The sequence below is a fragment of the Astatotilapia calliptera genome, chromosome 4 (genome assembly GCF_964374335.1).
Source record: "Astatotilapia calliptera chromosome 4, fAstCal68.1, whole genome shotgun sequence".
NCBI classification, from domain to species: domain Eukaryota; kingdom Metazoa; phylum Chordata; class Actinopteri; order Cichliformes; family Cichlidae; genus Astatotilapia; species Astatotilapia calliptera.
The window spans coordinates 25143128-25166461 of record NC_137425.1 but is presented as its reverse complement, the minus strand read 5'-3'; the positions used below and the strand labels follow the sequence as shown (position 1 = coordinate 25166461).

The window sequence follows — 23334 nt, the reverse complement described above, 5'->3', positions numbered from 1 at the left end:
CAAAGCTGAATGTTTTTGGAAGTAGTTTTTAGTTTGTTTTTAGTTTTAGCTATTTTAGGGGGATATCTGTGTGTGCAGGTGACTATTACTGTGCATAATTATTAGGCAACTTAACAAAAAACAAATATATACCCATTTCAATTATTTATTTTTACCAGTGAAACCAATATAACATCTCCACATTCACAAATATACATTTCTGACATTCAAAAACAAAACAAAAACAAATCAGCGACCAATATAGCCACCTTTCTTTGCAAGGACACTCAAAAGCCTGCCATCCATGGATTCTGTCAGTGTTTTGATCTGTTCACCATCAACATTGCGTGCAGCAGCAACCACAGCCTCCCAGACACTGTTCAGAGAGGTGTACTGTTTCCCCTCCTTGTAAATCTCACATTTGATGATGGACCACAGGTTCTCAATGGGGTTCAGATCAGGTGAACAAAGAGGCCATGTCATTAGTTTTTCTTCTTTTATACCCTTTCTTGCCAGCCACGCTGTGGAGTACTTGGACGCGTGTGATGGAGCATTGTCCTGCATGAAAATCATGTTTTTCTTGAAGGATGCAGACTTCTTCCTGTACCACTGCTTGAAGAAGGTGTCTTCCAGAAACTGGCAGTAGGACTGGGAGTTGAGCTTGACTCCATCCTCAACCCGAAAAGGCCCCACAAGCTCATCTTTGATGATACCAGCCCAAACCAGTACTCCACCTCCACCTTGCTGGCGTCTGAGTCGGACTGGAGCTCTCTGCCCTTTACCAATCCAGCCACGGGCCCATCCATCTGGCCCATCAAGACTCACTCTCATTTCATCAGTCCATAAAACCTTAGAAAAACCAGTCTTGAGATATTTCTTGGCCCAGTCTTGACGTTTCAGCTTGTGTGTCTTGTTCAGTGGTGGTCGTCTTTCAGCCTTTCTTACCTTGGCCATGTCTCTGAGTATTGCACACCTTGTGCTTTTGGGCACTCCAGTGATGTTGCAGCTCTGAAATATGGCCAAACTGGTGGCAAGTGGCATCTTGGCAGCTGCACGCTTGACTTTTCTCAGTTCATGGGCAGTTATTTTGTGCCTTGGTTTTTCCACACGCTTCTTGCGACACTGTTGACTATTTTGAATGAAACGCTTGATTGTTCGATGATCACGCTTCAGAAGCTTTGCAATTTTGAGACTGCTGCATCCCTCTGCAAGATATCTCACTATTTTTGACTTTTCTGAGCCTGTCATGTCCTTCTTTTGACCCATTTTGCCAAAGGAAAGGACGTTGCCTAATAATTATGCACACCTGATATAGTGTGTTGATGTCATTAGACCACACCCCTTCTCATTACAGAGATGCACATCACCTAATATGCTTCATTGGTAGTAGGCTTTCGAGCCTATACAGCTTGGAGTAAGACAACATGCATGAAGAGGATGATGTGGACAAAATACTCATTTGCCTAATAATTCTGCACTCCCTGTAGAAGCTCGATAATTCTGGAGCCTCTGAAAATTGAGGGGAGGACTAACATGTGTAAATTCCTGTAATTCCTAAACAGTTAATCCAAAACTTTTGCTAAAGCCCTTGAATTAAAGGGTGAAAGTAGTGTATTTGTATGTGTGGAAGTATATACTCTAATTGGACAAAGCGTCTGGACTGATGAGTTTCTTAAAACTCAAACTCAAAGTAATCCAAACACTTTTTTGCCCAGATCCTTGGACTACAATGACCTGGATGACTGAGAACCTTCACAGATATAGGCTCTAATACTATAAAGCATTACTTTATAATAGTATTATAACACTATAATGGCATTGAGTGTGGTTAACAAGTTTCAGCATAATAGTTTGACACACCTTGGCTTGAATGGTGGTCACTGTGTAGTGCAATTTTTAATCAAGCCACTAGGTGGCACGTGGCGCTCCAGATCCCACAGTGTCACTGCACGTGCTGCCGTGCGTGGGGGGGAAAGCCGGAGCCGCGCCGTTAAAGGTTGTTGTTTTGGTTGTGATTCTCCAGAGCCCGCCCCCTGCTTTTTGATAGGCGCTGCGGTATGATTGGCGTGCGCGCGCTCAATTGTCACCGCGTCAACATGCTGAGGGGGCGTGGCTCGCATTGGTAATTATAACTCTGATTGTGTTCGGACACATGCATCCGTCCCCGTGACGTTGAAAAGTTGATGCAAAGCGCACGTAGTCGTTTCGTCGGAGTAAATAAGAGTTGTGTTTTCGAGCAGAGCGGGCAGTTTCACAAGTTGTCCAACATGACGGCGGCTAACCAAATGTTTTTCGAGGACAGGAGCGACGTGCCGGACCTGCTCAGGTACTTGGCCGACTGTCCCTTCCCGGCCTTTGATGACAGTGGTAAGCATGTTTTAAAATAACGTTATAACTGTTTTTGCATCTTTTTATGAGAGCTGCTTTTGCTAGCGTGCAGTCTGTAGTTGGCAGACTTATTTAAGTAGCATATGGTGGTGTGTAGTTACATTCATGGAAACGCTAAGTACGTTTTTACTATATTTCATTACTTTATGTGACTTTCCCACATAAAAATTTGACATAGAGGCCTATGAATATTAAGGATTAAACTATGGCACTGGTTGTAAAATGAGTATAATTAATTAGTTACATTATTTTTAAGGTTTATGATTTAATATTGTCCTGTGACAATTGCTATGTTGCCATTTTATTAGAGTCTGAGATACAAGTAATGCAGCAGCCCTGCAATTCTTCATGGTATCTTCATCTTATTTATCTTGCTTTCAGTGATACACATGAAGTGGTTTTATACATAAAGCTAATGAAGTGACTTCTGTTATTTTGCCTATTAAAACTGACTAGTGCTTTCATTACATCTCAGCATTGAACTAAGTACTTAATCCAGCTCTAGTGTAAAGTGATTTTACTAGCAGACACTTTAAACCCTTCTGTATGGGAAACTGTAGAAGTAAAACCACCCGTAAACATAATTAAATGTCTCCTGTTCAGTTCATTATTTTACTGAGTGCAGTAGTATGTGGTAATCAGAATATCACTCTAATCTCTTGAAGTGTGCACAGGTGATGAAAGGCTGTGAGGTGTATTGTGTCAGCAGACTGTCTATGCTGTTTCTCCGTGTAGCCTGAAACTGATGCAACAACACTGAAACAGTCCTCACTCAGAGTTTCATCATTTCATTAGCTTCTTTATGCACTCTGCTTATGTTATGCACACTTTTTAGCTTACTTTCTGTTAAAAATAAATAAATTCTTTGGTTTATTTTTCATTAGAAGTTGCTAGTGCAATGACATAGGAAATGTGAGAGGGAGTGACATGCAGGGCATGCAAGAAAGACTGCCAGCTGAAACTGAACTAAATGTGTTGGGGTTGTGTTACTTCACCTGTGCTCTGATGTCTCCTTAAGCGTTTGATGGCACTTATGTGGGTACGAACACCTAATTGCTCCAGTATCACCAAAGTTGGTCACAGTGAGGTTTCGAATATACCTTGACCTGTTAAAAAAATAAATAGATAAATAAATCTTAGTATGCAGTCCCCATCTTCTCATGACTAATCAGAGAGTTTGTTCATCTCTATAGACAACCAGACAGCTAGCTCAAAGGCACAGTGTCAGATTTGGGTCAAACAACTTGCAGTAAAGCTGTGGCTAATGATGCATAGGAAATAAAACCACCCTGGAGTTTGATTTCCTTCATAAAGACCAGTCTGTGTCATTCAGCCCCTGAAATCAGACATGTGCTGTATTAGCAGATTTACAGCGAATATTTAGCTGTGTGTCATAAGTGTATGATATACATTGGCAGCATGTAAAATCTATGATGCCCTAGAGTTGACCTTCGGGGGGCACTTTAAGTAAATGTGGTTACAACTGAAAGGAACTCTGCAGTAAAAGCAATAAAACTCAAATAAAGCAAAATGAGTCGGCTAGTAGAAGCAAATCATGTGCCAGTAAAGTTTGTAGTATGTTTAGTAGTTTGTAAGTAGGTTTCTAGTCATGTAAAAATAACAAAAATCCAAAATTATTTATGTAAAAAACAAAACAAAACCAGGTTTTGCAGTAGCCTGAGAGTTAGCTTAGCAAACCTGAAATAATAATAACAACATAGATTTGTATAGGGTCTTTCAAGAAAGCCAAGGATGCTTTTCAGTAGAGTAGATAGAGGTTAAAAAATGCAGTATTATAGAAACTTGTTTTGCTCTCATGGTCTTTCACAATGCTAACTACATATTATTATATTATGATTATTATATTATTATCTTAAGCTAATAAAGTATACTTCCATCCATACTTTCTATGCACATTTACCTACATGATGCTGGTATACAGATGAAGAAATTGTACAAAGTTGTAATAGCACTACCCTTTGCATCCCTGATACCCTGGCATACAATGTTTGGCTTTAGATTTACATGTTTACACATGTTTGTGACACCAGAAAAAATCCCACAGACATGCAAAGTAATTATAGTGTTAGAAACTCAAATATAAATATTGCATTTTATTATCTTGTTGACAACCAATGCTGACTCACTAGTACATAATATGCTGGCCCTGTGATATGCAGTGTCTTCGCAGGACACTTCAGTGGCAGATTATTGTGTTATTGTTATTGTGTTTACTGTGGTTGAGGCCTTAATAGTTCTGTAATTTCCCCTGTAAAGCATGCAGAAAGCATCACCATCAAGTTTTAATTCAGTTATTTCTTCCTCATCTCAGTGTGCATACAAAGTTCCCTCTGTTCACATGTGTTGAACAACAGCAGACTCCTGTCTCAGCTGTTTCAAGAGTGTAAATTTAATCAGTTTAAATAGACAGCAGAGGGCACTGATAAGTGTTTATTGTGCTCTGGTTTGCTCTGTAGACACAGCAGACTCCAGCCAAGACCGGTTCTTGTTTTGTATTTTTTCCAGTGAGCTGCAGGACCTAGAATGAAAACTTTGTATTGTGTGAACCGAAAGCATAACAAATGATTTAACAGTTCATTTCCAATATTGAAACATGCTTCCTACTCCCCCTTCGTCTTCTTCTTCTTCTTCTTATTGTTGTTTCAGTTTGACCTTTATCATCCTTGTAATGCGATACAAAATGTTGCACATGCGCTCACTAGTATTCGTGGCCACAGAAACCTTAATAAAAACCCTGGTCTCATGTGTCCCTGTCTAACCTTGTACGTGGACAGAGTATTAGGACACCAGTCTTTTGGTGTGCGGTTTCAGTGTTCAGTCTGTAGAAGCTCATGGCACTTGTGCTGAACTTGGAGGGGGGAAAAAAAGGAAAAAAATGAATTTCACTGCGGCTGAACATCGTGTTCCTGAAACAAAACAATATTCGAGACAAGGTCGTGCGCGCTCCGTCGCGCGGAAGCACGCACGTCTCTTTTTTTGTGGCAGTGAGGGTTTATTTTTTTTTAGATTAATTATTATTATTCGGTGCAGAGAGGACCTGGAAGCTGGTGCGCGTAGAGTTAAAGCGTATCTAGGGAAATATGTGATAGACGTTATAGATTATACCTCGCGTGCACTATTAAATCAATATAAAATAAAAACACTGTCGTGCGCGTGCCCGCTTCAACCAGCTCGCATTGGCTTGCACGTGCAGAGAATCTTTAAACCACGCCCATCGACAGAGTGTGCTTTCACGTGAGTCGGGTGCGGGCGGGGCGCACGTGTTTGGCCACGAGTATCACGCTCAGAAAACAAGCGACTGCACGAGCTCACAACGTGTTTATGTGGGTGTGGGTATTTGCGCTATGCGTGCGCGCGTGACACGCAGTTCTTGCCGTGAAAGTGTGAGTACCTCGTGCCTCTAACGCCTTCTAATAAAGATGTTAATATGATGACTGCACGAGGCCGAGTGTTGCATTCACGTTGCGCTTATAGGGTCTGTTTTTTTTTTCCTTCTATGTAAAGCCATGATTTCCTTGTGTGTTTGTGGCCAATGACCAAACGTAGAGATACCACAGATTAGTCAAAATGAAGCTGCAGTAATATATTCATATATGAAGTACTGACAGCCAATCAGCTGCTACTATTGCGTGAAAGAGGCGTGGCACGGAACTTCTGAATATCCAACGAGCGTGCTCCGTGGGTAAGGAGAAGAAGAGGCTCGGTGTGGTGTTGTTTTTGACTCTAGAAATCTGCATTTTCGGCTTAAAAGGCTCAAAATCACCGATAGTGTCGAGTCCAGCGGCTAAACGCGGTTCTTGTGTTCCTGTTTTTCGGACGCAGCTCTCGGTAAAAAAAAAAAGCAGCGTCGCCTCGGTGTACTCGGAGCTCGGCACGGAACAATGCCTGGCGAAGCCGCGATGGCAACGGAGCTCGAGCCCAGCGGTAATACCGCTACAGCGTCACCCCAGAAGTCTTTTCCTTTTGTTTTAAAGAAAATTATGGACATACCTCCTCCGAACATCCTGGAGGAAGGAGAAGACGGTAAGCATTATTAATTATTATAAATAATAATAATAAATTTAAATTAAAATGCTGCCCAGTTTTTCAGCTTGTAAATGAACCACGAGTATATAGGTTTTAAAGCTGGGTAGTAATCAGCGTCTGGTGTTTCGCCTAAAACGTGTGGTCGTGGTTTTGGCTCACATGCCCTCTGTTGCGTGGAGCAAACGATGAAGAACAAAAAGTTCCTGCTCTTCTGCGCTGACAATCAAGGAGCTAAACCAGGCTGGAAACAGTCAGGACAGAGCGGACTCCCTGCGGTTTCATTAAACAGCCCGAGCTACTTTTCTTTGGTTGCTGGCTGATGGTGATGGTGTTTTCTGACTATCTTCTTTCATTTTAACATCTACTCCCTCTCTCTGCCTCAGTCTGTCAGACCGCTTGTAGGGCTTCTTGGATGTAGCCCGCCTTTGTTTACCCACTTGTTTGTCAGGTGTCACATCACCACCACCCCTTTCCACCCAGCCTCTTCTCATTCATAATTTCACTTTCTTACCGTGTCTCCTGAATAATGTTGTACCATGCTGCAATTTTTGGTATCCATTCAACACCCAAGTAAATACAGGGCCAGTATCGCCAATAGCGATACTTACAAAGGCAACTTGTGTAGCAGAGAGTAGTGTGTCATTACTTATGAGGTCATCACCAATTTGCAACACATTGTAATGACTGGGATTTTTTTGTAATTAATACATGCCTTTCAACTTTTCATGTTTGTTAAAACTGTTTTTTAGGCCTTGAATGTTACATATATATTTTGCTTAATTTTTTTTGTTTCCAAAAAATAATAAAGTCAGTGGGTTATATACTGAACTTAGGATTGATACTTTGTTTCGATCCTCTGTCTTGTTGATACTGTTGTCCTTCAGATTGATACACCCACCTCTACTACTGAATAATATTTGGACAAGGGAACTGTTCATTTTCAGCAAGCAGCCATTAATTTCACTTTTTCCTTTTATGCTTTATGTCTTTAATGTAGAAATAGAGAAGGAGAAGTTGTGCTCATCTGAAGATGTGGATGGAGGAGGGGCTGTGGCAAACAATGCTGGTGGAGGCTCCAGAGGAGGTGGTGGTGGAAGTGGGGGCAGTGGAGGGGTATCAGCCTCCCTGACCCCAGCCATTTGGGAGAAGACCATTCCGTATGATGGGGAGACATTCCACTTGGAATACATGGACTTGGATGAGTTCCTCCTGGAGAACGGTATCCCTGTGACCCTGGAGGAGGAGGAGCTGCAGAAGACGCTGACAGTTGAAGACAAAGGCAAAGCCATTCCCAAGGCTATTGCAGGAGCTACCACCACCACTCCTACTCCTACTACTACTGAAACAACTACTCCCGCTACTCCTGTTGCTGCAGACTCATCATCTCCCCCCTCTGCCTCCATGGCTACCCCAGATCCAGAGGAGCCTGTGACAGTCACCACGTTACAACCGGCTAAGCTAGAAGAAGAACAAGAAGAAGAAGAAGAAGGAGAAAAAGAGGAAGAGCAAAAAGAGGAATCTTTGCCTGAGGAGGCAACGCCAAAAGCAGAAGTAAAGAAAGCGGGTGAGCAGATTTACTGCATGTGTTAAACATTAACACCTGATGAAAACTGTTATTTCCTCTCAGTTATGCAGCTCTAGTTTTATTTAGTTTGGTCTAAGAATATCAATGCTGGCATGGCTACCTGAGTCATAACGATTAATAAATGTTACCAAATCTGGCCAAACAAGCTCTGTGACAGACTGGTGACCAGTCCCAGGTGTAGCCTGCCTCTCACCTCATGACAACTGGGATAGGCTGGATTAAATAAGGAATATCGTCAACTTTATAAAATGCGGTATGCCAGAGCATTTGGCAGTAGGACATACCTTATACAGATTTTGGTGCTTGCCCAGCTATTTCTGTGCATTATTACTCTGCTAAAGTGATGTCTTGAAAGGCAGATTTTTGCATATAATTTTCATCTAGGTCTTCAATGCTAATATAGTCAAATAATTTCACTGCAGGCAGTTTAGTCACATGTTAACAAACTGACACAGAAGCAGTGATGGAAATATTTTTTACGTAAATGTATTTTTGGGAGGTGTCCAACTTGGACACCTTTCATTTGAGCTGCACAGAAACTTTTAAAGCCTTTTTTTCCAGTGTGGCATGTAGTGAACTTATTTGTTTTACTACGTTTTATAATTGTTTTTATGTAGGTATGGTTATTATTCCCACAAAGACTTGTGCTTCTTTTGTATAACCCTCAGTTTGTTTGTTTTTTTTTAATGAGTGTTTGCGATGATAAAATATCTTTGTGGGATAAGCGGCTGAGAGCAATGAAGCCTACATAGCTCCCTAACAGGTTTCACAGTAGTGGTGTGAAGTCTGGCCACCTGGTTCATTGCTGTTTACCTGTCTTGTGTCCAAGCTTACTTTTTCCCCTGCTGGACTCTGCAGAACGTAACACGCCCTCCCCAATCGACCCAGACGCCATTGAGGTGGACATTAATTTCCAGCCAGATCCCACAGACCTGGTCCTGTCCAGCGTGCCCGGGGGTGAGCTGTTCAACCCACGCAAGCACAGGTTCTCCCAGGAGGAGCTGAAGCCGCAGCCGATGATCAAGAAGGCCAAGAAGGTTTTTGTTCCCGATGAGCAGAAGGTCAGTGGAATCAAATTTTCTTCTTCCCAAACTGCAGTTGAGATCAGTTCACTCCAGTCTGAAAAAACACTGTTGTAAAAACTAGTTAATATATGTCATACAGTTTAAGTCTGACATATATTTAGAAAATTTCCACTCTTTTCATCTTGTTCAGTTGTCAGAAAAATGCATTTATCAAAATTGGGTTTGCAGAATGTTTAAGCTCCAACTCCATCAGTTAGTTTGTATTTCTATGTGATTACGTTAGCCCAATAAAACATTAGAATTGAGCTGATGATCTCCTCAATCCAATCCCTTCTTTTATGTGGGCAGGTTTAACTCTTCTTTCTGTCCCTTTTCATTCCTCTAGGATGAGAAGTACTGGTCGAGAAGAAAGAAGAACAATCTGGCAGCGAAGCGTTCCCGCGATGCACGCCGCCTTAAGGAGAACCAGATCACCGTGCGTGCATCCTTCCTGGAGCGTGAAAATGCTGCTCTGAGGCAGCAAGTGGCTGAGATGCGGAAAGACTGCGGTCGCTGTAAGAACGTCCTGGCTCGATACGAAGCCAAGTACGGCCCACTGTAAAAAATAAATAAATAACAGAAAAAAGAAAACTCACAATAAAACCCATGACGAGACAAAAGCAGAACTCCCTTCCCCGCAAATTTCAACACAGATATAAACACCTAGGGAATCTAAATTTGCACTGTTGTCTTTGCTGACCTCCAGTCACTGTGTTCGGCTCCAGTTTCTAACACAACGCTGGAGTTTTGGATGCACACTGGCAGGCAGTGAGGCATGATGGGAGCGGTGGTCACAGGAAGGCCTGTGGAGAGCGCCTGGCTTCTACACTCGGAGAGGAAGTGGACCGTTCTGGATTCTCCCATGGTCAAACACACATGGAAAATATGGTCGTCTCGAGAAAAGTTCAAAGAGAGTCAAGCGACATGAAAAAGAGCGGGTCGGTTAGAAAGAATCGCACGCTTTCAAATTCGATACAGCAGTTTCCGTCAGAGCACAGCACACCTTAATGGACCAAAGCACGAGTAGCGTCAGTCAGAAGCTGCATATTTAGAAAGGTGCACTCCTCCTGTTTTCCTTGTGTTGCACTTAATTAGGAGGCTCAGAAGAAGAAGAATATTTAGTGAAGTTGCGCAGTGTAGGAGAGGAACAGATGAAAAATGAGCCGGAGTCAGGTTCAAGGTGGTACTCCCAGTCTGGAGAGGGTAAGAGGAGGGAGACCTCAGGAAAGGTGTGGTCCAGTCAGAGTTCTTCCGTCACACAAGCACGCCTCTGCACACTGTTTAAAAACAACTGTTATGTATATATAATCATCTCTCTGCACCATTTTTATAGTGTATAATCCATTTTGCACTTTTTCATTAAAAAACAGAAAAGAAAACACACACACGGTGTGCGGAGATTAAGCTGGTAGCAGCTGTCAACCTTATTAACGATGATCACAGTGGGAGCTGTTTTAATGGTAGCATACTAATGAAAATGCAAAGTAGGTCTAAAGTTTAAAGCTTCTGTGATTTTTAACATCTTTTTTTCTACTAAGATCAGCTTCCAGAGACTCAAAGATTCAGTGAAGGAGCAGATTGTTTTATATATGGGGAAAGAGTAGTAGTTTCTATCTGTGGGTTACTGTTAAAGGCATGCTGTGCATTTGATCTCCAAGGCCTTTGATTGTAGAGGGGTATGTTCACATGTACAGTACTACGCACATGTCTTGTGCCACCCTTCATTCCCTAAAATTTTGCTGATAAAGTGGGATATAGATGCAGGATTTTATTGACATACATGGAAATACAGTGTCTAAGACAAACACAGAGTTTGTATTACTCTAACCAGCTTGAAAGTTGATTTTTGGAAGGATCACCTTATTCTTCAACACAGCCTGATCTCTCTTAGGCAGCTTTCTTCTCATTTCTTTAAGTCGTCTTCAGGAATAGTTCTCCAGGACATTTAAAGCTCTTCTTTGGATGTTTCTGCCTTTCTGTTATGTTCTCTGTCAACATGATCCTACACTGCTTCAATAATGCTGAGGTCTGAGCTCTGGGGAGGCCAATCCATGACTGATGTTTTTCTATTCAGGTATGCTTTCACTGTGTTGTTTGAGATGATTGCCATTCTGAAAAATAAAGCTGTTTCCAATTACGACACTTTCCACATAGTATTGTATGATGGCTCAAAATCTAACAGTACTTTTCTGCCTTCATAATTTCATCAATAGTAACAAGATCTGAAAACTGTTTAATGCCCATCAAACTGTTACTTTTGATCTTTTGCGTAGATTCAACAAAAAATTAAAACAAGTATGTGTTTTGTGACAACTGCTAGTAACAAAAATACAAACAAAAAATAAAATCAACTTTGAAAGAGCTTTTTAGAAATCCTGGAGAACTATTGCTCAAGACTACTTTAAACAATAACAAAATGTGGCTCCTTGAAAGCAAAATATAAAGAAATGAGGGGTGGGTTTAAGGGTTTTTCACAGTGCTGTTGGGATGTTTATTTACTGCACACTGCAGTTAGTGTGCTAGAGTCACTGCCTGCCTAATGGTGTCGAGAGGACTGGATTGATTGGTTGCTTTTTGTTTTTTTATCTTAAGCAGGCTCAAAGTCGGCTGTTTCTGAACCTTGTAAATATGTCTCCTGGTCTTTATTTTGCTAAGACGGGGACTCTGTGTCTTTATTAACCCTACAATATTCCTTATATTTGCCAAATAGTTGAATGAGTGCTGTATTTATTCTTGGGTAATGATGCATTTGTTGATTGTGATGTACAAACAATGTGTCAGATAATTTTATTTCTCCTTAGGATAATAATAATAATACCTATATAATGAAACCAATGACAAAGCAGGGAATTCAAAGGGTGAACTGTGCTTTTGGATGTTTGTTTTAAAAACAGGTTTATATAGTAATGTGGGCTTTATTTTTTGTGGGGTGGGGGTATTGTGTTGTGAACACACAAAGGACAGGGTGCACTTTCCTTTACCTCGTCCAACACTTGCTACTGTGAAAGGTAAAACATGGAGCATGGCTACAAAGTGTTGGTTGAAGCAAAGAACACGTACAAAGCAGCTTAGTTCCATTTGGCAAAACCTTAAATCCGACTTTATAAACTGAGTTCTTTCCGCCAAAGCTTCTGAGTGTGAATCTTAATTAGTAAATATGTTGCAGACTGTTATGGGACTCTGTATCTCAAACTTATAATTTTCTTTTTGATTTTTATCAGCCAGCTTGTGCTCATAATCCTGGAAAGAAAATAAATGTGGCAATAATACTCTGTTATGTAATGCTAGTTTGATTTCAGTAGTGATGTTGTATGTATACTTACTATGATGTACTAAATAGAAATGCCCCAAAATCATTCGTGCTTCCAGTTCTTAATTCTCTGTAGTCCGAGATCTTAATGCATGAAACCCAGTGAACCTGTCTGTCTCTCTCTCTCTGTTCCTTGTTTGTTTTTTAAAAAAAACAAGTTTTATACCAAGTGTACTTATGTCTGTGAACCATTACTGAAAACTAGAGCTCTTTGGTTTTTGGGGGGATGACGTGGGCTGATGGTGTATTGTGCAGAACAGTGGAAAAAAAAACAAAAAAGCAGAGCATCTTTGCTGCGATGTCCTTTTGTTTATGACAGCACCGCCTTTCCTTGTGCAGCCAGCGCTTGACCTTGTGGTGAAAACAGCTGAAAGCAGCATCTTTTAATCACTGTGGATTATTATCTTTTTCTTTTTTTTTTTTTTTTAAATTTGCTATAGATTGATCTGTATCTGGATACACAGGAATCAGCTGGTGCTTTTTTTGTTTGTTTGTTTTTTTGTGTGTGTGTGTGTTTTTTTTTCTTGTCTTCTTGATTGCTAATATGATCATTTGAGTTTCCTGATAGTGTATTGTAACAGCTGGTTCTTGGGGGGTTTTTTTTCTGTCACATCGACTGCACTGAGCTTTAGACATCAGTCTAGCTGATGAATGCAAACTTGGACATTTAAAAAGAAAAAACTGGTACTGGCCACGAGAGGTTTTTAGAAGCCAATAAAATAAAGATCATATTTTGTATAGTGATGCATAAAGTATGTAGCAGTTTCTGTTTGATGTGAAGCTCCTTATGAAATCATTTTTCCTTTTAAAGAGGTTGGAGTTTTTCCCCAATTCTCTGCATGCAGACCTGCAGTTATGACTTTTGGATGTAGGTGCGTCTTCTGCCACCTACTGACAAAAGATGGCTCCTGCACTTGTGAAACCCTTTGTGCTACTTTTGGGTAATATTTAAGGAAAACTAGAATCCTGGAAATGCACAAATAATTGACAGAGAACATCTGGCACAAGTGTGTGTGCGCACAGGTGTTTGTAGGTGTGCTCAGAGCAGCACGACTAGATCTCCAATCTAAACCTCAGTTTTAAGGTTATTGCTTGAAACTCTTGACACTGGTTTGAGATGCTTCGCATTGACAACACCGTGTCCTTGTTTACTTATTTGAAGTAGCTCCCGGAAAACCATTTTAAATCTCTTTCTGGAAACATTTTTAAAGACTTGTGGTGTTTTTGGCTTTCTGTTCTGATTTTTATATAAATGTGGGTTTTTTTCTCGTTTTTGTATTGTCCCTATCATGTATTGGATACATGCAACTGCAGTATCGTGTCCTAATTGTATCTTGTATTATGCATATGAAATAAATTTGGAGTTTTACCGACACGTGGCCTTGTCTTTTTGACCTTGCCTGATTTGCTGACCAGCTGCGGCGGCTGTGTGACAAATGTCGGGTAACGCAAGGAGCTGGTGGATAAATGAAGGCATTGTCCTCATCCTTGATGCACTTGCACGCGCGCACACAGAAACACAAGCCCCCTGAGTGCACATCTTCCCCCCCCCCCCCCTTTTTATTGTCCCTCCATTACCTCTCTCCTGCTGCTCATCAGTATTCCAGCAGAGTAGGAGATGTTGCGTAATGATCACATCGACAGACAGGGGAGCAGAATTGCGTAACACATAAGCAGCCTCTAAAGACCAGAGGGATGGGTGTGTGTGTGGAAGATGGAGCAAAGACGGCGAGGAAGCAGGAGGTGGGGACAAGCAGTGGAAAGGATCAGGTAGTGGTAAAGATGGAGAGTGGGGGAGGGAAGATAGCTAGATGATGAAAAGAGAATGAGGGATGCGGTGCTGAGGATGCAGAGCTATGCATGTTGTCACACCGCGACATGAGCAAGCCAACCTTCCAGCTGGCTGTACACAGACACCAGCACGGGGCAGGACAGGCAGACGGAGTGCTAGGTGATGAAATGCAAAGTAATATCTGCTGGGATGGGTCCAGCTGAGGTGGGCTGGTGAGCAAGCTGGCTGCTCACCATTTGAGAATTCCATCCTTGCTTTGAATTATTGATCAAACATCACTCGAATCTGTTTACCGCAATCAGAGCAATGAGCTGCTCCAGGACTCTCACGCACGAACCAGGGGTCTGAACCTGCACAGAGACCACAAAGGAGGAGGACTCACCCCCGCACTGTCACGCACAAATGAGGACGACACAATCAGCTTAATTTTTCCATGCTTATAATTTTTTGCCAATCTGTTTTTATTACAAACTTAAAAAAGGATCTCATACAATAAGAAACTGCAGTAGTAACTCCCCATTCCCGAGGGGGCAGCACAGAAAACAGGTCATTGCATCTCAGTAGTGAAATATTCATTATACATCTACAGGGTGTACAGATCAGATACAAAATAGGAAGAATAATAATAAAATACAGGCAGGAAAGAAAACACTATTTATACATCATCTGAACATTTTATTAGATCCATTTTACTCTTAAAGGTTAATGTTTATTCACTTTTTTCTTTTTTTACATAGAAAATAAATTTATTTTATGCCAATGAAATATCCCAAAGTGCAAAGTAAAACGCAAACATCAATATAAGCAAAACGACATCAGAATACAAAATTCTTGTCTCCATCGTCATTCCTGCTCAACCCTGATTTTAGAATAGCCCGCATTCAGGTTTATGGTGCTTCCCCCCCTTTATTTACTTCTTTCAAATATCTAAGAGCTGACTCTCCAGCTTGTGTTATTAGGAAATGTAATACCACCATCGCCTCTATGCTTATTTTTTGTTTCAATTTTGGTTTTAATCAGGATGTGAGGGGTACAGAGAAATGTTTCTGGTCATGCATGACTCAAAGAATCCCTCCAAATGTTTTCACCATTAAATAAACCTAACACAATCTAAACCAGGGTTGACAACAGTTCAGAGCAACATTCATTTCCCTCGTCTTTTCCCAAACCGGTTGCCTTCTTATTGAAGAGAGATATTGGAGAGAGGTAGAAACCCCTTGAATCCTTCAGGGTTGTTTAAAAACTTATGGCATTTCATTGAATTGGAGAAGGGTGTGTAAGTAAAGACAGTCAGGGATTATGGCTATAGTATCAGTACCATAAGGATCCGGCTGATGGAGCAAGGGTGGCTCAGTCAAGACAAAAAGAAAGAAAAAAAAGAAAAAAAAGAAACAATAAAGATAGAAGGAACATTTTGTTCTTTTTAATATTAGCAGATCTGGGAATTGAAATGCAGATAAATTAGAAGTGTTGGGGAGTTTATAATATACAGAGTGTGTGCTACGTGAAAATAGGACTAATTAATTTTTTTAAATAAAAAAAAAAAAAAAAAAAAAGAAAATACATTGTTTTGGTTTAAATGTAATGCCTATGGGGAGGAGTGCTGTCAGACTGCCCTCGGAGCACAGAAAGTGGTGATCAGCCATCTTTTCCTACACAAACCCACTGTAAACATTTCTAACTCCAACTGCAAACTGAAGAATGATTACATTTACCCGTCTTATTAGACATATGGTGTACAAGGTACAATAAACATTCAATACTTTATTCTGTACATCTTTATTTACGTCTCAATTTGCATATATTCATGTTATTTTTCTGAAAAAATAACTTCAGCATGTAAGAAACTAAACAAAGAATCTCAACATAAGAACTTTTTATACACATATTCCTGGACTCTGCATGTCTTATACAAATGTTTTAGTGATCATTTTCAAAAACTAATATTAAAAAAAAAAAAAAAATGGTGGAAATAGATTCAAGATCAAAAAGAAAAAGAAAGAAAAAAAAAAGCCTTTTCCCTCACAACTGTAACATTTACAGAGGTGTACACTTCACCCACTCATTCCCTCTGAAACAAAAACAACTAAAGCTTGCTGCATATGACAGTAATGCCACATTGCAAAACCAACATGAGGACAAGACAAGGGTCCTTCTAGTACAAAAATATCTATAGTCTGAAAAACATTAACAAAATAAAAAACTAAACAACCAGCCAACCAAGAGTGAGACTGACTGCATCTCTTTCCCGTTTGTGATGCAAATGTAGCTCATTGGAGTTTCCAAAGCATTTCATGACATCTGAATAAAATGTGCAACAGCCAAACGGAGGGCAAAGGAACGGTTCGGCATCGGGAGCCTGGTAATAAAGTGCTGGACCGCTGGACGTGGACATGTGGAGGTTACCCTTCTCTTTCAGGGACGAACCAACAATGACATCAGGCCCCGCTGTTAAACTGCACCAATACAAACATCAGATCTCTGACAAGCTATCCAGTGACACGACAGATGCCACAGAAGAACACTCCTCATTGCATCTCTGTTCGCATCACTGCAGCTGGGAAATAAATTTAAAAAAAAAAAAAAAAAAAGAAAGAAAAAGAAAATAAAGAGAGCAACCTGAACTGTACAATTCTGGTTTTTCCTTTGCAACAGCCGGAGGAGCAGAGATCGCTGGAGAATTTTAAGAGGACTGAGAGAATAGTGAGCCTTTGGCTTCAATACCATTTAAGCCCATCAGAAACGTGCTCTGGGTGTTAAAGCGTTGCTTTCTAAGCCAGTACACCCTGAATGGCACAGGGGGCAACAGAACCCTCTAGCTGCTTCTCTCTCTTACCGTCTCCCTCCCTCCCTCCTGTCCATGCAGAGGAAAGCCTCTCCTTCATAGTCAAAGTCATGCTAAGCCATTTATCACAATCCCTAATGCTGAGCTACTGCTGCATTCCCACCCCCCCACCCCCACCTCTCATCCTTCCTGCCTGTTCACCTTCATATGCTGCTGACTGGTGTATGTTTGAATATGTGTGAATATGTGTGAAACCATAATTTGCATCTTTATGTGCACAACTGGCCTAATCAGCAGATGGTTATCGCCTTAAAATTCAAAAGATTCATTTGTTTTCACATTCATAAAAAAAAGGTACCCCCCCCCACCCCCAAATCCATTTTGCTGACCTTCACAGCTGCAATTTCCCTTGACAGGTACAATACATTCAACTACATTACTCTTAGCGCCTCGATTCTCCCCTTAGCTGCCCTTGCTTCATTGAAACCCCGGTCACGTGCCCATTCCAGCTGATGATAACCTGCTTTCAACATGCGTCCACCAACAAGACTTGAAATATGCCCGTGCGTCAGGTTGTTTCAAAGGTAACAGGGCTTCACTGTGCAAGCAACGAGTCTCTCAATCACTCTGAACCACGACCAAACAGAAGCGAACTACATGCACAGAGAGCAGAGCCCCTCCACCAACCCCACCCAGTATTTGTGGCAAGTAGGGCAGAGCAGATTGCAGAGCAAAGTGCTGAGTTTTCCACAGCCGTCGTTCCCTGCAGGACTTGGCAAAGTCCTTTTTCACAGCATGACAGTGCAGTGCAAAATGGAGCTATACTAGAGTCCACTAGACTACAAGTCCCAAAAAACAAGAAGAAAAAAGGAAAAAAAAACCTGACATTAGCATTCATTGCAAAATCATAAACATGAAATTGGAGACGGCAAAAAGGTGGACAAAAACAACAACAAAAAAAAAAACAATAACAAAAAAAAAACAACAAAAAAAACAGAAGCACCCATTCCAAGCCAACACAAATACAAATAACGGGTAACAGCAATGGACACAGGAAGTAGGAGCAGGGTGGGGTTTGGGGCGGGTTCTAGAGATACCAAACAAATCACACTAAATATTTAGTGGACATTGTAAATCTTTGTAGTAAAACTAATTCTTAACACACATTAGTATTAGAACAATTTGTTAGAAAAACTGAAAATATCAGGAGGGTCTTTGCCGTACACCCAACTGCTCCTGCAACAATTCTTATTACAAATGAAGGCTTAGTTGGCCAGCACGACAGGCTGGAAAGACTGGCTGGGATATTGCAGGTTGTAGCTTCCTAAACCCTCAACAAATGGTGGCTTCTCCATGTAAGAGATCCCTCCACTGCTGCCAATGATGCCCACGCTCTGGGCAGGAGGGCTGGAGAACGGATCAAATGGTGGGTGGGTGTTGATAGTGTGCGAGGGCTGGAAAGGGCTGGTAAGAGGCTGCATGGGCTGGGTGTCTGCATCAAAGTAAAGAGGGCCTGGAGATCCAGGGTAGACAAACTCTTTGGCGTTGGGGGAGAGCTGGCTGTGGATGGGACCCCCGAGGGAGTGCAAGGAGAGAGAGAGGGGCTTGTGCTTAAGCAGCTCTGGTGCTGAGATGGTGGTAGGAGAGCGGGAGAGTATCCTCTGAGATGGTGGTACGATGACACCAGAGCCTGCAGACCCTGACCCGGCCCCACTGCACTTCTTCATTTTGGTGGAGCCGAATTTGGTGGCGGCGAAGCTGGCAGTGGTGAAGGTGATTGGCTGTGGACGGGCAGCAGGAAGAGCAGCAGGTGGCTGCTGAGTGGAGAGGTAGGGCAGACCGCCGCTCGGAGGAGAAGGAGTAGATGTGTTGGAGGAATGGATGCTGGGATCGGTGGGTGTGCTGGAGCTGGGGTAGCTGAAGATTCCAGGGCAGGACTGGGCAGATAGGGGTGTGGGAGAACTGGAGAGGGATGGCATTAAGGAAGGAGATGCCTGACTTCCAACTGGTACAAACACTTGAGCATCTGGATTAAAGCCCAAGCTCTTGGCATCCTCCACCTCTGCATCTAATTTAGCCTCTCTGATGACCCCTTCGGCCGGCTCGCTGTCACAACCGAGGCCAGGGGGGGACTCCAGATAGAGCACTTTCACCGCACCCTTCTCTCCAATCTGGTAGGACACCTCATAAGGGTCAATCCACACGCTCAACTCTGCAGGAACATTTGCCCGCACCTCCTCCGTGTCCAGCCCACTTCTTTTGGCAGCCAACTCCACCACAGGGTCCCTCGGTGCACCCAGGTGAATGCAGCGGAAAGCAGAGCCCCTCAGTGGGGCCTCGGGGTACCAGTGACCCTCAAAACGAGAAACTAGTATCTTCTCCAGCTCCTCGCCAAACAGGTCGGCTCGTCGACGAGGCAGCTTGTTGTACAGGTAGGACACGATGAAGTTGAGCGCGACCTTCACTTCCAGATGCATGTCTGCACCGGGTTAGTGCCAGTGTGGGAACAAAGTGTTCAAAGGGGATGAGATGAAAGTGAGGCAATGCAGTGGCAACAAATCTTTTTGTCCCCCTCTGGCTTATTGTGCAGTGTTTGATTCTTTTAGTGTCACCATGGTAAAGGCACCTTGAAGGCAGAGGCTGCAGGTTACAGGCTGTTTTGTGTTGGCAGGTCCTCAACTATGAAGACAAGAAGAGAAGAGCAATATAACTTTGTGTGAAAATGAGGAATTTGTTTTTTCAGCTGATCTCTCACAACAGACAGTTAATGTGGTATTTTTGGAATACAGAAAGACGGGGCTACAGGGGGATTGTAATCAGAGTATTATTTTATAGTGAGCTTAAAAAAAAAAAAAAAAAAACTCAAGTCTTACATACAAGACAATTACCCACACATAATGCATCACAAGAGAAGAAATTCCTGCCACTACTTTCGATACAAAAAAAAAAAAAAAAAAAGCCAAAATCCTAATGGAGTCATAAGCTTCCAACAACACTGAAAAATGCATAATACATGCACCTGCCAACCAGTGCAAGCATCGGGATATCTATTCAAATGCCTACTGGTATTTTTTATTTTTTTTAATTACAGTAGTGATATGAAGTATAACTCCTGCATCCTGCAATCCTAAAATTTACCCTTTTATATTTCCTGTTTATCAGCCTCAGGGTGGATGTAACAGATGCTGTGCACTTCGTAAATCCTGCATAATCTGAATGCAATTGCATGAAGTGCTTCTTGCTTTAATACACAATCGTACAAGAGTCCACTCGTCACCATGCACATTCCCACTGAGAGCAACATTATATGCATATCATAATACAAAAGGATGTACCGGAGAAGATGTGTAAAATGGAAGGACAGTTAGCCGACTCCACAGAACACAGTTTCCCAGAATGCACTGAATGTGTTCAACACCACCCCATCTCCCTCCCTTCACCTCTCCTCCCCTCCTCCTTCCTACATGCACACAAACAATTCACTCACATTCACTTCCCTGCCAGATGGGGATTCGGAAGCTAAGATTAGAAAAATGCCTCAGATTAAAGGTAATTCTAATGTTGCTACAGATAAAGCTGCACAGCCTGCACGCAGGGCTGCAGGGGTGACACAAAACCACAGGTCTTGCATTTTTCCCCTTGCATAAAAAAGGGTGACATTGAAGGATAAGATGGGGGCTGTTAGGATGAGGCTATAAGTAGGGGCCCTGTTTTTGCATCATCTGAGGTGCAAATTCCTCACCTTAATAACGAGTTACACTGACAAAGAAAGGACTGCACCGGTCTTTTACCTGAAACAGCCATCATCAGTGTCTCCAAAAACCTTGAGTGCACAAACCTCTAAGCCACCTACTGCATTTCCCACCTCTCATTTAAAAAAAAAAAAAAAGGGAAGCAAGCAGCAAGATACACAAGATCCAATGTCAAACAATGACATTAGAGAAACAGCTCAGCTGTTGTCCACAGATGTGTGGCTTTCAGAGTGAAATCTGAGGAATACAAACAAGACTCCAATCTTTCCACAGACACAAGCCCCACCACCTTGCATAACTGAAACATTTGCATTTTCACTGGCAGACTTGATTCTAGTCTTGTTTTCCTTCTCGTCAGGTCATCAGCAGAATCTGGGGTGGTATTTTTTGTTTACATGCAGGCATTAGTACAGCGCTGACACAGTACTGCTAAACATCCACTATATACCAGACAAGCGGCACAGCTACACAATTTGCTATGAAAATAACAAAAACAAAAAACCGTGTATAAGGGCAGCAGAGGGAGGCCTGCATGATTGCCTAGAATAAGGATATGAATGTTGCAGGAATTTGTACTCGTGTCCCTCACTTACCAACAGAAATTAAACTGTCTGCTACTTTAATTTTCCTTACGTTTGGAATTTTGTGCACATGTGCCTCCTTAAAAAAGAGACAAACATGGACAAATGTCTTCAATGTTTGCAAGAACGCATTAAGGTCTACCTGGAGAAAGGATTAGTGACATTTGCGAGTCAAAAGGCAGTGGACCAGAGAAGACATTGGTTTAGCTGATGTGCAAGTGGAGAAGCCTTCCCTGGCAAATTGTCGCTGTAAATTAAATTATAAAGCTAATTAAGTGATGAGCAGCCTATCGACCAAGTATCTGAGGAACGAAGGCGGCAGCCCCCTCTCTCTCTCTCTCGGCATAAACACCCCCGCAAGCACAGCAGAAGGAAAATAAACGTGAGCTGAACACACTCCGGGAGGCTCGCTTTAGCTAATCTATAACGGGCTCGGGCAAAACAAAAGCTGTGTCTTTCCAGGGGCTCAACCCTGTGCACCTTCTCTAACGGACAGCTAAAGCTTCTAGAAGAACAATAACAGCAACATCCCGCTGTCAACAAATTTTATATATTTGTTTACATTTTTTACAGTCCTTGCATTATCAGGGACTGTAACATCCAGTCCTTTTTTATTGAACATAAAAGCAACCAATCCCGCGCACCGGCTGACGGTTAATTACTCACCTAGCTTCACTGATGTACTAGCTTGTCTTTGTTTTTTTTAAATTCCCTTACGAGGACTCCGATTTCATGTGTCGACTCACTGGTTCAGATGCGAAATAGTTTACATTTTTTTCACCATCATAAATATATATATTTTTTCTCCCCCACAGCTGCCCAAATAATTGAAAGCCTCTCCAAGGTTTCCCCACTTTGTCTTCAGCTGACAGTTTGCATGGAGGGTCCAGTAAACTTTGCTGTTTGACAACCCAGCGTATTTATACAGTGTGACTCGCCCACACCCCCGTGACGACAGGGACTACTTTCTTCCCATTATTATCTTTTCAACATAGCGGTTCTGACGCTCCTGTCGAAGCATAATGTGCTCCTGTCGCCACTATATTATTATCTGTATTTCATAGGTTTAGTTTATCCAAATTTAAGCTGATAAAAATAAAAGTGACTCCTTAATTTCTGCTCAAATAGCATGGTGTTGATTAATCAGTTTTCTCGAATAGCCAAAAAGCCAAACACCCCACTGTATAGTCGGGGAGTGCGCTTTTCCAGCTATTAGAACATTATAAATGACCCAGCGCGATCTAGTTTCTATGGTGGAGGGATATTTGTAGTTTCATATGGTGCTGAACAATTTACTAAAAATATAAGCAGTGACAGCAACAGAGTCCTAATTGGCGGAGATAGGGGAGGACCCTCACCTTATTGGACTACAGCCGCTAAAGCGACCAGACTTTCATCAAGGGCTTGTGGGAAATGGTGTTCATGTTGCAGAATTACGTGGTTAAGATAGCAGTAAAAATATTGCGCGTTTGTTGTTTTTCTCTTTCTCTTTTTCTTTTAAATTTCATTTAAACAATTATACAGTTATGTATATGTAATATTTTTTCATATAAATGACAAAAAAAAAAACCCATAAACCGAAAACAAAGCTGAAAAGAGCAAAAATTAAAAATGAACAAACAAACAAAAAACAAATAAACAAATCAATATTATTAGTTCAAACATTTCTTTAAAATTATTTTACATTTAAATGTATTGAATTTAAATGTAAAATAATGCTATTGAGCATTTTAGTTCCCCACTGTGTGTGTATATATATATATATATATATATATATATATATATATATATATATATATATATATATTTTATTCATTCATTTATTTATTTATTTTAAACCTTTTAGCTGGATGTCAAACAACACAAGACTCTTAAGCATATTTATTTAGCAAATTTCGCAATGGTATAAGCATCAGCAGTACGTTTAACTTGAGTAATGATGCTGGTAGAAAAAACTGTCAACTCATGTTTTTTAACAGATGACTTAAAACACTAAACTCTAATATCACTAGTTTATTTTAAGTTTATAAGAATATAAAAACTGGTAAGAT

At 41.4% G+C, this 23334-nt stretch overlaps 2 protein-coding genes across 3 annotated transcripts; one reads left to right on the top strand and one right to left on the bottom strand.

Moving 5' to 3' along the window:
• Window positions 1-2074: 2074 nt before the first annotated feature.
• On the top strand, window positions 2075-10467 carry tefb (TEF transcription factor, PAR bZIP family member b). Of its 2 annotated transcripts, none has more exons than XM_026165629.2 (4): window positions 2075-2346; window positions 7412-7978; window positions 8858-9060; window positions 9410-10467. In XM_026165629.2, exons 1-4 carry the CDS (start codon window positions 2163-2165, stop codon window positions 9623-9625), a joined length of 1170 nt encoding a protein of 389 aa, XP_026021414.1. In that variant the 5' UTR covers window positions 2075-2162; the 3' UTR covers window positions 9626-10467. The 2 variants fall into 2 exon arrangements, with proteins under 2 accessions (XP_026021414.1, XP_026021415.1); XM_026165630.2 differs by lacking the exon at window positions 2075-2346 and adding an exon at window positions 6045-6411.
• Window positions 10468-18010: 7543 nt separating this feature from the next.
• Window positions 18011-22177, bottom strand: tob2 (transducer of ERBB2, 2). Its single transcript, XM_026165625.2, has 2 exons — window positions 21950-22177; window positions 18011-19629 (listed from the first exon to the last, which is right to left on the bottom strand). Exon 2 carries the CDS (start codon window positions 19425-19427, stop codon window positions 18216-18218), a length of 1212 nt encoding a protein of 403 aa, XP_026021410.1. The 5' UTR covers window positions 19428-19629; window positions 21950-22177; the 3' UTR covers window positions 18011-18215.
• Between the last annotated feature and the right edge of the window lie 1157 nt (window positions 22178-23334).

Excerpts from the sequence above, each read along its gene's own strand:
- tob2 (XM_026165625.2), bottom strand. The coding sequence starts at position 19,427 with ATGCATCTGGAAGTGAAGGTCGCGCTCAACTTCATCGTGTCCTACCTG.
- tefb (XM_026165629.2), top strand. The coding sequence starts at position 2,163 with ATGCAAAGCGCACGTAGTCGTTTCGTCGGAGTAAATAAGAGTTGTGTT. Across the intron at positions 2,347-7,411 it reads CCCGGCCTTTGATGACAGTG|AAATAGAGAAGGAGAAGTTG; the intron begins GTAAGCATGTTT and ends TCTTTAATGTAG. Across the intron at positions 9,061-9,409 it reads TTGTTCCCGATGAGCAGAAG|GATGAGAAGTACTGGTCGAG; the intron begins GTCAGTGGAATC and ends TCATTCCTCTAG.